Source organism: Erinaceus europaeus, chromosome 20 (assembly GCF_950295315.1).
Source record: "Erinaceus europaeus chromosome 20, mEriEur2.1, whole genome shotgun sequence".
NCBI classification, from domain to species: Eukaryota; Metazoa; Chordata; class Mammalia; order Eulipotyphla; family Erinaceidae; genus Erinaceus; species Erinaceus europaeus.
This window is the reverse complement of record NC_080181.1, coordinates 44,262,036-44,273,722: the sequence shown is the minus strand read 5'-3', so window position 1 is coordinate 44,273,722 and position 11,687 is coordinate 44,262,036. Positions and strand designations below refer to the sequence as shown.

Here is an 11,687-nt window from a genome sequence, read left to right as displayed (position 1 = left end):
CTGCATCAACAAAACTTGTGGTCACTTTACATGATTACAGTGTGATCTTTGAGGCAAAACTTACATCATGTGGTTTGGTTTACATCATTAGTGTCAAAACATAAAAATGTATTTTTTTAAATTTCTTTTTTTTTTTAATTTAAGAAAGGATAAATTAACAAAACCATAGGGTAGGAGGGGTACACTCCACACAATTCCCACCACCCAATCTCCATATCCCACCCCCTCCCCTGATAGCTTTCCCATTCTCTATCCCTCTGGGAGCATGGACCCAGAGTCATTGTGGGTTGCGGAAGGTGGAAGGTCTGGCTTATTTATGGTTCTTTTCCACTTCTGACTTCTGGCACTGCATAATTTTCATTCATTCTTTCTCTCCTTTTTTCCAGAAATACAAAGAGAGGTAGAAAGAGAGTGTGAGAGAGACCAAAGCCTCCTCCAATGCAGTGGGGCCGGGCTCATGCCTGTAGGTCTTGTCCCTGGCAAAGCAGTGCACTATCCAAGTGAGGCACTTCCCTGATCCAATCTTTCTTTTTTCTTTTCCTCATTTTCCTTTCTTCTCTTTCCTTTTTTGTTTGCTTTCTCTTTCTTATTTACATAGATTCTTATCCCTTTAGTAATTACTGGTGACACTTCAAGGCATTTCTTAGGCTATTTGGTGGCATTTAGAAAGAAAAATTGTGTGGTCAGGAGGTAGCGCAGCAGGTTAAGCACCTATGGCACGAAGCGCAAGGACTGGTGTAAGGATCCTGGTTCGAGTCCCCGGCTCCCCACCTGCAGAGGGGTCGCTTCACCGGTGGTGAAGCAGGTCTGCAGGTGTCTCCTCTCTCTGTCTTCCCCACCTCTCTCAATTTCTCTCTGTCCTATCTAACAAGAATAATAACCACAACAACGATACAAAAACAAGGGCAACAAAAGGGAGAAAAATAGCCTCCAGGAGCAGTGGATTCAGGTGCAGGCACCGAGCCCTGGCAATAACCCTGGAGGCAAAAAAAAGAAGAAAAAAAAAAAAAACGGTTCAAGCCCCCGGCTCCTCATCTGCAGGGGAGTTGCTTCACAGGCGGTGAAGCAGGTCTGCAGGTGTCTATCTTTCTCTCCTCCTCTCTGTCTTCCCCTCCTCTCTCCATTTCTCTCTGTCCTATCCAACAATGATGACATCAGTAACAACAACAAAAACTAAAAGAACAACAAGGGCAACAAAAGGGGAAAATAAATAAATATTTTTAAAAAAGAGAAATTGAGGGAACAAAATCAGTACAGAGAGAGAGAGAAGAGAGTAAGAGAGGTATTTGGGAGTGAGGAGATAGCAAAAGACTTTTTTTTTTTTTTTTTGCTTCCAGGGTTACTGCTGGGGCTCGGTGCCACTGCTCCTGGAAGCCATCTTTTATTCCATTTTTTTTTGTTGCTGCTGCTATTATTATTGGTAGCTGTTATATTTGTTGTTGCTGCTGCTGCTATTATTTGTTGGTAGGAGAGAGAAATTGTTGTTGATAGGAGAGAGAAATCGAGAGAGGAGGGGAAGATGGGTGGGGGAGAAAGATAGACATCTGCAGACCTGCTTCACCACTTGTGAAGTGACCCCCACCCCCGCAGGTGGGGAGCTGGGGGCTTGAACCGGGATCCTTGTACCAGTCCTTATGCTTTGCACTATGTGCACTTAACCAGTACACTACCACCTGGTGCCTAGCAGAAGACTTTCATGCCTGGAACTCCCAAGTTTCTCAGGTTCAATCCCCAGCACCACCATAAACCAGAATTGAGCACTGCTTTGGACAAAAACAAACAAGTTTGTGTATGGTCACTAAGCAACTTGCCTCAACTGGAGAATTATCACCTTCATCAGATCCTAATCAAAAAAAAAAAAAAATCTAGTTTTGCTAGCATATGCCAGTGAAATACTGGTTGGTGTGTCATATGTTAAAATTGAATTGGCAGATAAGCCCTGATTTCCAAACATGTTTAATTAAAAAAAAAAAAGTTTCCTTAGTCAACTTTGGTTGACTAAGATGGCACTCCTCCGTGGCTTTGATTGGAAAAATAAATGAGAGGCCAAACCCAGTTAGCATTCAGTTTATGTGGAGGCCTTCTCTCACTTCCCCTCTTGTCCTTTTGTTGTGGTGCCAGATGCCACTGCCAAGTCCTTGGCACTGCTGGCTTGTCCAGTTCTGTCTAGTGTGCCCTGCAGAGCTTTTGCATACCTAGGGTGGCCATGTAAACTTTTGGACCTCAATGCCGGAAACCCTGGTGTGGGCTCCGATCTCACAGACAGTAGTAAGTTGTCCTTCTCGATAGTGCCAGTAGCAGCCAGGGACCCCCCAAAGAAATGAGGAGCTGTCTCAGAACTGCAGTAATCCCCTTCTGGTTCTGTCAGTTGCTCTCTGTACTCAGCCTGCATGGCAGCTTCTGACACAAACGGGGGGATCTCAGTGCTCTGAGAACGTGTGATCTTCTGCACTTGGTAGGTCCACTCAGTCGTCCACTGCTGAACTGCAGAGGGGCTCACTGGGCCCCTGATTGAGCTGTACTTTGCACCCCACTCGTTCACCCCACTGACCACCTTTCTTCCTCGGGAGTAGATGAAGCTTCTGGACTTCATAGTTGTGCAAGTGTTCCTGGTTTCATCAGGGGGACAGCATTGCATTTTTGTTTCCCCCAAAGGGTAGGAAATAGTGTCTTGTACCTCTGTGCTGTCCACCGTCAGCTGAGTGTTCTGAACATCACATCTATTCTGTTCATGCATACTATCAGTCCGATGGAAATTTGGGGTGAGAGAGTCTTCTCTTTTAGCATCTGCCTGTCTTTCATCATCGTTAGCTAGAAGCCCCTGATCTGGCCCAAGTTGCAACACTGAAGGGTTTTCCTTGTGGTCCGATGAAGGTTGCCTGCAGTCTGGTGTGGCCAGCGAACTGGTGCTGGACATAAGCTGCAGGCTGGCCAGGTTCTCTGGTTCTAAGCGTGCCCTAGGGTCCTTCTCTTCTCTCCCCCGGAAGGAACAAGCTTTTCTTCTGAAGGCACTGTCCTCAAACAGCAGCTCTTCCCCGTTAAAGTGGTATCTGAACAGGCTATAGCCATCGGCACTATTGAGGCTGCTCTGCCGGAGGAGCAAAGTGGCTTCACACTCAGAAGATGCCCGGGACCGAGACTGGAGCAGCTCTGCCCTGTCGATGCCTGCCAAACTTTCCAGGGCGGTCACCATCCTGGTGGACAGGTCCTCCAACTGGGAGAGCCGCAGGTCCATGCTCTGCAGAGACGTCTTCATGAAGTTCTCTCTTTCATTGACCTCTTCCAGTCTCATCGACATGTTCTCCACTCTGGAGAATACACACAGACAGAGGAATTAAACCCAGAGTCACCAAGTTAACACAGAAGAGGAAAAATGTTACCGGTATGTGGTCTTTTGAGAATCAGAGGGCTCATTGGGCACATTTTCAAATCTCCTACAATGGGGCTGGAGAAATAGTATAATGGTAATGCAAAAAGACTTTCAGGCCTGTGGCTTCAAAGTTCCAGGTTCAAGCCCCTGCACCACTATAAGCCAGAGCTGACTAGTGTTCTGGTATTTCCCACTCTAGCTCGCTCGCTCTCTCTCTCTCTCTCTCTCTCTCTCTCTCTCACACACACACACACACACACACACACACACACACACACACACACACACACCAGCTTTCAATAAAACAAAACAAAAACAATGTTTTTAAAACACAATCAAATTGGAGGTCAGGCAGTGGTGCATCTGCTTTAGTTCACCTGTTACCATGTGCAAGGACCCAGGTTCGAACCCCTAATCCCCACCTGCAGGGGGAAGCTTCACAAGCAGTGAAACAAATATTGCAGGTGTCTCTCTTTCTCTCTCCTTGTCTCCCTTCCCCTCTCAATTTCTCTCTGTCTTATCAAATAAAAATAAATTTAAAAAAATAATGGCCAGGCAGTGGCACACCTGGTTAAGCACACATATTACCATTTGCAAAGACCCAGGTTTAAGCCCCTGCTCCCTACCTGTGTGTGTGTGGGGAACTTCACAAGCAGTGAAGCAAGTACTGCAGGCATCTGTCTCTGTTTCTCTCTCCCTCTCTTTCTCTCCCTTCTCTCAGTTTCTCTCTGTCCTACCAAATAATTAAAAAGGAAAAAATAGGGGGCTGGGCGGTAGTGCAGAGGGTTAAGCACACATGGCGCAAAGTGCAAGGACAGGCACAAGGATCCTGGTTCGAGCCCCCGGCTCCCTAACTGCAGGGGCGGGGGGGGGGGGGGTCCGCTTCGCAAGCAGTGAAGTAGGTCTGCATGTGTCTGTCTTCCCCTTCTCTGTTGATTTTTCTCTGTCCTATCCAACAACAACAGCTATGACAACAATAACAACTACAACAAGCGCAACAAGGTCAACAAAATGGAAAAAATGGCCTCCAGGAGCAGTGGATTCGTAGTGCAGGCACCGAGCCCCAGGGATAACCCTGGAGGCAAAAAAAAAAAAAAAAAAAGAAAGAAAGGAAAAAGTAAATTAGAAAGCAATCAAATTTCCTCTAATCTGAATGTAACTACTAAGAATTATTGAGAGGAATGAAAGGGGATCTTGGCTCCTCTGCATCCCCCACCATCTTCTGTCCCCACTATTTCTGCAGCCATCTTGCCCTGACTCTGCCAGAGTCACTTTTGCCAACAGCAGGCTCCTGTGGACCACAGCCACAGCTGCCTGCCCTCTGCTGTGTGGGAGGGTCGTCGGCTTCTATTCTTAACTCTTCCCGTGGGTAGAGGACTATTTATATGCCCCTTAGGAAACTACATCATTTGAGCAGGAAAGGTCTGGCTTCCTGGAAGTTTGCCACCAGGAGAACCCAACGTCTGAGGACTTCCAACTTTCTTCTTTCCCAACTCCCTTACCCTACAGCTGTAGGTTCTAGGAGTTCACTCTCTTCTGGCACTTTGGTGACCAACAGGAGACTTTTGCGCCCTCGATTTTCTTATTTATTCTAGCAAGGCTTGGTTTCCTCTGTTAAAGTAATGTCTGCCTAGTCACTTTAAACTTATTGCCTCCCTTGGTGTTAAAAGTCATATTGTGTCAGGTGGTGGTGCTTCTGGTTGAGCACACATGCTACAATGCACAAGGACCAGAGTTCAAGCTCCTTGGTCCCCATTTGCAGGGGGAAAGCTTTACAAACAGCGAAGCTGGTCTGCATATGTCTCTCTGTCTTTCTTCCCGCCCTTCCCCCCCCCCCCCCCGCCCTTCCTGCTCAATTTCGGTCTTTATCCAAAAATAATGAGTAAATGAAATATTTTTTAAAAGATTAAGGGGGTTGGGCGGTAGCGCAGTGGATTAAGTGCACATGGCGCGAAGTGCTAGGACCTGCGTAAGGATCTCGGATCAAGCCCCTGGCTCCCCACCTGCAGGGGGGTCGCTTCTCAAGCTATGAAGCAGGTTTGCAGGTGTCTGTCTTTCTCTCCCCCTCTCTGTCTTCCCCTCCTCTCTCCATTTCTCTCTGTCCTAAAAAAAAAATTCGTTCAATTTATTTATTGAGAGAGAGAAAAGCCAAAGTATCACTCTGGCATTTGTGGTGCTGGGGTTTGTACTGAAGACCTTTATGAATTCACCTCTCACAGCCATTTCTTCTTTTTTTATTTGCTAGGACAAAGAGAAATTGAGAGGGGAGTGGGAGATAGAGAAGGAGAGAGACAGGGAGATAACCAGAGCATAGCTATACCATCTGTGAAGCATCCCCTCCCCCCCCCCCCCCCCCCCGCAGATGGGAAGCAGGGGCTTAAACCTGGTCCTTGTGCATGACAATGTGTGAGCTCAGTCAGGTGTGCCTCTGTTTATTCCCTTTTGTTGCCCTTGTTTTATTGTAGTTATTATTGTTATTGATGTCATCATTGTTGGATAGGACAGAGAGAAATGGAGAGAGGAGGGGAGACAGAGAGGGGGAGAGAAAGAGAGACACCTGCAGACCTGCTTCACCGCCTGCTTCACCTGCAGGTGGGGAACTGGGGCCTTGAACCCGGATCTTTACACCAGTCCTTGCGCTTTGCGCCAGCCACCTTATGCTTAACCCACTGCGCTACCACTGGACTCCCAGAACTTAATTTTTTTAAAGGTAGTTTCAGAGATCAAACTCAGGGTCCGCACATGTGCTATAATTACCAACCCATTACTCCCCACCCCCTTTTTTTTGGTCATCAGGGTTATTGCTGGGGCTTACTGCTTGTAAAGCTCCATCATTCCTGGCAGCCATTTCCCTTTTTCTTTCATCTTGAGAGGAGGTGAGAGACAGAGGAGAGAGAAACACAGAGAGACATGCGTAGCACTGCACCACTGCTCATGAAGCTTTCCTTACTGTAGGTGGGAACTAGGACTTTTTTAAAAAATATTTATTTATTTATTCTTTTTGTTGCTCTTGTTGTTTTATTGTTGTAGTTATTATTGCTGTTGTTGGATAGGACAGAGAGAAATGGAGAGAGGAGGAGAAGACAGAGGGGGAGAGAAAGAGAGACACCTGCAGACCTGCTTCACTGCCTGTGAAGTGACTCTCCTGCAGGTTGGGAGCCGGGGGCTTGAACTGGGGTCCTTACTCCGGTCCTTGCACTTTACACCATGTACGCTTAACCCACTGTGCTACCGCCCAACTCCCAACTTTTTTTTTTTTAAAAAAGAATTTATTTATTCATGAGAAAGACAGCAGAGAAAGAACCAGATATCACTCTGGTACATGTGCTGCTGGGGATTGAACTCAGGACCTCATGCTTGAGAATCCAATGCCCAGTCCACTGCGCCACCTCCCGGATCACAGGGAACTAGGACTTTTAAGAGTCAGTAGAGGTATTTATTTTTCCTTTCCTTATTTTCTCTTGAAGTAGCCTTGGTTTTTAAGACCACATATGTTTTAGAAGTATAATCTCACACCCCCTGGACTATATATGTTGCTACATCGCAACCACCAAATAGCAGGTATTCCCCCGCCAAAGTTCACTGGAACTCCTTTAGACTTTCAGTCCATTCATCACTCCCCACTTTCTGATATTAGTTCTCAGCATAGTTCTAAGAATTTGTTTTTTTTTTTCATAGCAACATGATTTTTTATTTATAAAATGGAAATAAAACCATAGGATAAGAGGGGTACAATTCCCACCACCAGAACTGCCTTCATATATATCTGAGTTAGATCATCCGGTATTGGGGCCAGGTGGTGGTGCACCTGGTTGAGCGCAGGTTACAATGTGCAAGGACCCGGGTTCAAGTTCCCTGGTCCCCACCTGCAGGGGGAAGCTTTGTGAATGGTGAAGCGGTGTTATAGGTGTCTCTCTGTCTCTCAGTCTCTCTATCACTCACTTCCCTCTACTTCTGGTTGTCTCTATCCAATAAATAAATGAAGATAATAAAATAAATAGAGTAAAAAAAATCATCCAGTATTTGTCTTTTTTATAAGTTCTTTTAACATTCCTTGTAGGGCCAAGTTAGTGGTAATGAATTCCTCTTGCTTTATCACTCCTTTGAATCTAAGTGCTAACCTAGATGGATAGGGTACTTTTGATTAAAGGTTTATTCCATTCAGCACTTTGTTCATAATATGTCATTCTCTACTGACCTTTGTAGTTTCTATTGATAAATCAGCTGATAGTCTCATGAGAGTTCCATTTTGTGTGACTCTGTTTTTTTTTTTTTCCCCTGATATCTTTAGGATTTTTCTCTTTATCTTTTATCATTGCCATTATACTTACAGGGTTTATTTTGTTTGAAACTCTTTAAGCTTTCTAGGTTTGAGTATCTGTCTCCTCCCTTTCTTGGGGAATTAAAAAAAAAACCACGTTTTTATTTATTTATTTATTTATTTATTTATTTATTTATTGTTGGCTAGAGACAGAAAGAAATCAAGAGAAGAGGGGGAGAAAGTGAGGGTAAGAAACAGACACCTGCAGCCCTGCTTCACCACTCGTAAAACTTTCCCCCTGCGGGTGAGAACCAGGAACTGAACCCGGGTCCTTGTGTGCTGTGTGCGTTTAACCAGGTGCGCCACTGCCCTGGCCCCCTTGGGGAATTCTTTTTTACCTGCTATTTCTTCAAAAAAGAGTTTTGTCCCAAGGGGTGACTCACCTAGTAGAGTGCACATGTAACCCTGTGTGAGGACCTGGGTTCAAGCCTTTGATCCCACCAAGGGAGGGAAGCTGCACAAGCAGTGGAGTAGTGTTGCAAGTGTTTTTCTTCTTATTATTATTTTTTTTAACTTATTTCTTTATTGGGGAATTAATGTTTTACATTCAACAGTAAATACAATAGTTTGTACATGCATAACATTCCCCAGTTTCCCATTTAACCATACAACCCCCACTATGTCATTTATCATCCTGCAAGTGTTTTTCTTTCTGCCTCTCTCCTCTATCTTTCCCTGTCTCTCACCTTTTATCAAAAAAAAAAAAAAAAAAAAAAAAGGCCAACAGCAGTGGTGGAGTGGTGGAGTGATGTAGGCACCAAGTCCCAGCATAACCCTGGTAACATAGATAATTATCAGCCAGGTGTTGACACACATGGTTGAGTATGCACATTACCATGGGCAAGGACCAGGGTTCAAACCCCCACCCCTCAAGCTCCTACCTGCAGGGGAAAGCTTCATGAGCTTTTATTTCTATCCTACCAAAAAAAGGGGGGGGGGGTTACCAGGAGTGGTAAATTCATTACAAGGGCACCAAATGATAATCCTGGTGACAAAAAAAAAATTACATAATTAATTAATTAATTTAAAAGTCTATCCTTTTCTAGTCTCCTCCTGGAATACCTATAATGAGAATGTTAATCCTCTTGATGCTGCCAGAAAACACTCATGTTCTGCTGATTTGTTTTAGCTATTTAAAAATTATATTTAAAGGAGTCAGGGGGTTAAACCTGCGCAGCGGGTTAAGCGCAGGTGGCGCAAAGCTCAAGGACCAACATAAGGATCCCAGTTCAAGCCCCCGGCTCCCCACCTGCAGGGGAGTCACTTCACAAGCGGTGAAGCAGGTCTGCAGGTGTCTGTCTTTCTCTCCCCCTCTCTGTCTTCCCCTCCTCTCTCCATTTCTCTCTGCCCTATCCAACAATGACAACAACAAGAATAACTACAACAATAAAACAACAAGGGCAACAAAAGGGAATAAATAAATAAAATAAAAGTATATTTAATTTTTTAAAACTAATTTTTTAATTGGTGCAGGCGCCACCATGCAAGCTGCTTGACATGGTACCAGCTTCGCAGGAAGTTCAGCCCAGCTGGACTCTCCAGGCCAAACTGAAACCATCTCGCCTTTTGCCATGTATAGGGCTTGGGATTAAGCTCTGTGTGGTCTTAATAATATTTACCTATGGCCAGGCTCAGAGCCTGACCAATAACAAAAATAATGACAAAACCTGCACTACATTCTCTAAGACTGATCATAATGGAACAAGCAATATCAATAATACAGAATTTTTCAGGAGGCTCCAATAGGAAAAAAATGTTTTCCCCTTTATCTACACCACTTCCTTTAGTATTCCCCCTAAAATATAGAGAAAGATTGGTGGTTCCCACAGTGGAGAGGCCACCTTACATAGCATAATTGATTAATGGAAAGTTATGGTACCTGCCTAGATACAATGGGCCTTTTAATCTACCATCCACCACTGTGCTCCCACTTCCTTATGCAGGAATAGTACACGAGAACCTAGGTCACATAGTAAGCACACAAGAAAGATGGATTCCAGCTAGAGAGTTTAGCTTTATGGAGAGGCTGGCCAGGTCAGCACCACCTTGGTGACTTCTTAGTAAGGAACAAAACAAAACTCCTTGATCAAACAATGGAACAGATTTTATGAAAAATGGGCTGCTCAATTTTGTTTAAGGCCCCTAAAAACATAACAAGCTTGAACTTTCTATGAACCATTAGCTTCTGATGCATAGGGGCAAGAGGATGGCATAAACATACAGGTAGAATATTAATCTTAATCAATAGGACATCTGCCTAGCACAGGTACAGGAGTAACAAAATGTCGTTAAAATTTGTAAGCTCTAGCCGGGCGGGTCTAGCTTCACGGGCGGGTAACAGAGACGCGGAGACAACGGCTGGGCAGGGAAGCTATATTTCTTTATTCAAGAACAACGATTCATAAACTAAGACAAACTAATCACAAAACAGAACTCCGCTGTCTCTTTGCGGTGGCACAGGCACTCTCTCTTACTCTCGAACTCAGGAACCCAGGAACTCTCTCCAACTCTGGAACTCTGGCGGGGCCCCTAGGGGCGGGGCCAAGTGGGCCCGCGAAATTAACTGGACTGATCTAATTCTCTTGGGGGGGGGGGGGAACTAGAACCCAATGTAAAGCATACAACAACAAAAAACATAGAAACGGTGATGTGATCTCTAGGGAGGAAAGTGCCCCTGGAATGTGAATGTTCCACAAAGCAGGAGGTGTTCCCTACCTGTGCTGTTCTTACTTGATTTTTGTTTTGATAATCAAAGCCTTGGTGATATTTGTATTGGTGACTAAAGCCTTGGTGAATTTTTGTTTTAATAATCAATACCTTGGTGATTTTTGTTTTAATGAGCTAAGCCATATGAGACTATAAAAATAAAGTTCTGCTTGAGTATGACAGAGATGTCTGCTTGAGCTTGATTCAGCATCAACTCACTCGTCTCTCATTCTTCATTCTTCGTCAACGCCTCTCCTCCCCCAGGTTACCCTACTAACCTGCTGGGGCTGGCCCCCGGCATTTAATATTTATTTATTCCCTTTTGTTGCCCTTGTTGTTTTATTGAGGTAGTAACTGATGTCATCGTTGTTGGAGAGAGGAGGAGAAGACCGAGGGGGGAGAGAAAGATAGACACCCGCAGACCTGCTTCACCGCTTGTGAAGCGACTCCCCTGCAGGTGGGGAGCCAGGGGCTTGAACCAGGATCCTTACTCCGGTCCTTGCGCTTTGCGCCACCTGCGCTTAACCCGCTGCACTATGGCCCGACTCCCTATATTTAATTTTTTACTTTATTTATTTGTGATAGAAATTGAGAGTGAAGGGGAAAATAGAGAGGAAAAGGGAGACAGATACCTGTAACACTGCTTCACCACTCATGAAGCTTCCCCCTGCAGGTGGGCACCTGAGGCTTGAACCAGAGTCCTTATGAATTATAACATGTACACTTTCCCAAGCCCACCGCTGCCCATCACCGTTTACTATTTTTTAATGGTTCTCTTTTCCCAGTACTCAAGCTCACTGATTTAACCGTTGCCTTCTATCTTTCTGTTGAGGTCCTTTACTGTGTTGTTGTTATTACTATTATTGTTGTACCCAGGGATTCACAACTTTGGGATAACTGTTTCAGACAGAGAAGAGACAGAAGGAGAGAAAGATACCACAACATTGAAATTTCCCTCAGTGTGAGGGGGCTGAGCTGAACCTGAGTTGCATGCAAACAAAGCAGACACCTTCCAGCTGAGCTATCTGACTTGCCTTATATTATATTTTAAAGATTAATTTAATTGGGGCCAGGTGTTGGTGCACCTGGTTGAGTGCCATGTGTTACAATGCTCAAGGACTCAGGTTGAAGCCCCTGGTCCCCACCTGCAGGAGGAAAGCTTCTTGAGTGGTGAAATAGTGCTGCAGGTGTCTTTCTCCCTCTCTGTCTCTCTCCCTCTCTGTCTCTTCCTGCTCAAGTCCTGTCTCTATCCAAAAAATGAATAAGTAAAATATTTTTTAAAGATTAGTT

The 11,687-nt window shown here is 44.8% G+C and overlaps 1 protein-coding gene across 1 annotated transcript in view; it reads right to left on the bottom strand.

Annotated features, from left to right (window-relative positions):
- Positions 1–219: 219 nt before the first annotated feature.
- TRPM1 (transient receptor potential cation channel subfamily M member 1) overlaps positions 220–11,687 on the bottom strand; it is a 142,156-nt gene continuing 130,688 nt past the window's right edge. Inside the window, exon 26 of the mRNA XM_060179273.1 lies at positions 220–3,308. Coding sequence (XP_060035256.1) covers positions 2,087–3,308 — 1,222 coding nt within the window. The 3' untranslated portion in view covers positions 220–2,086. The remainder of the gene's footprint in view (positions 3,309–11,687) is intronic.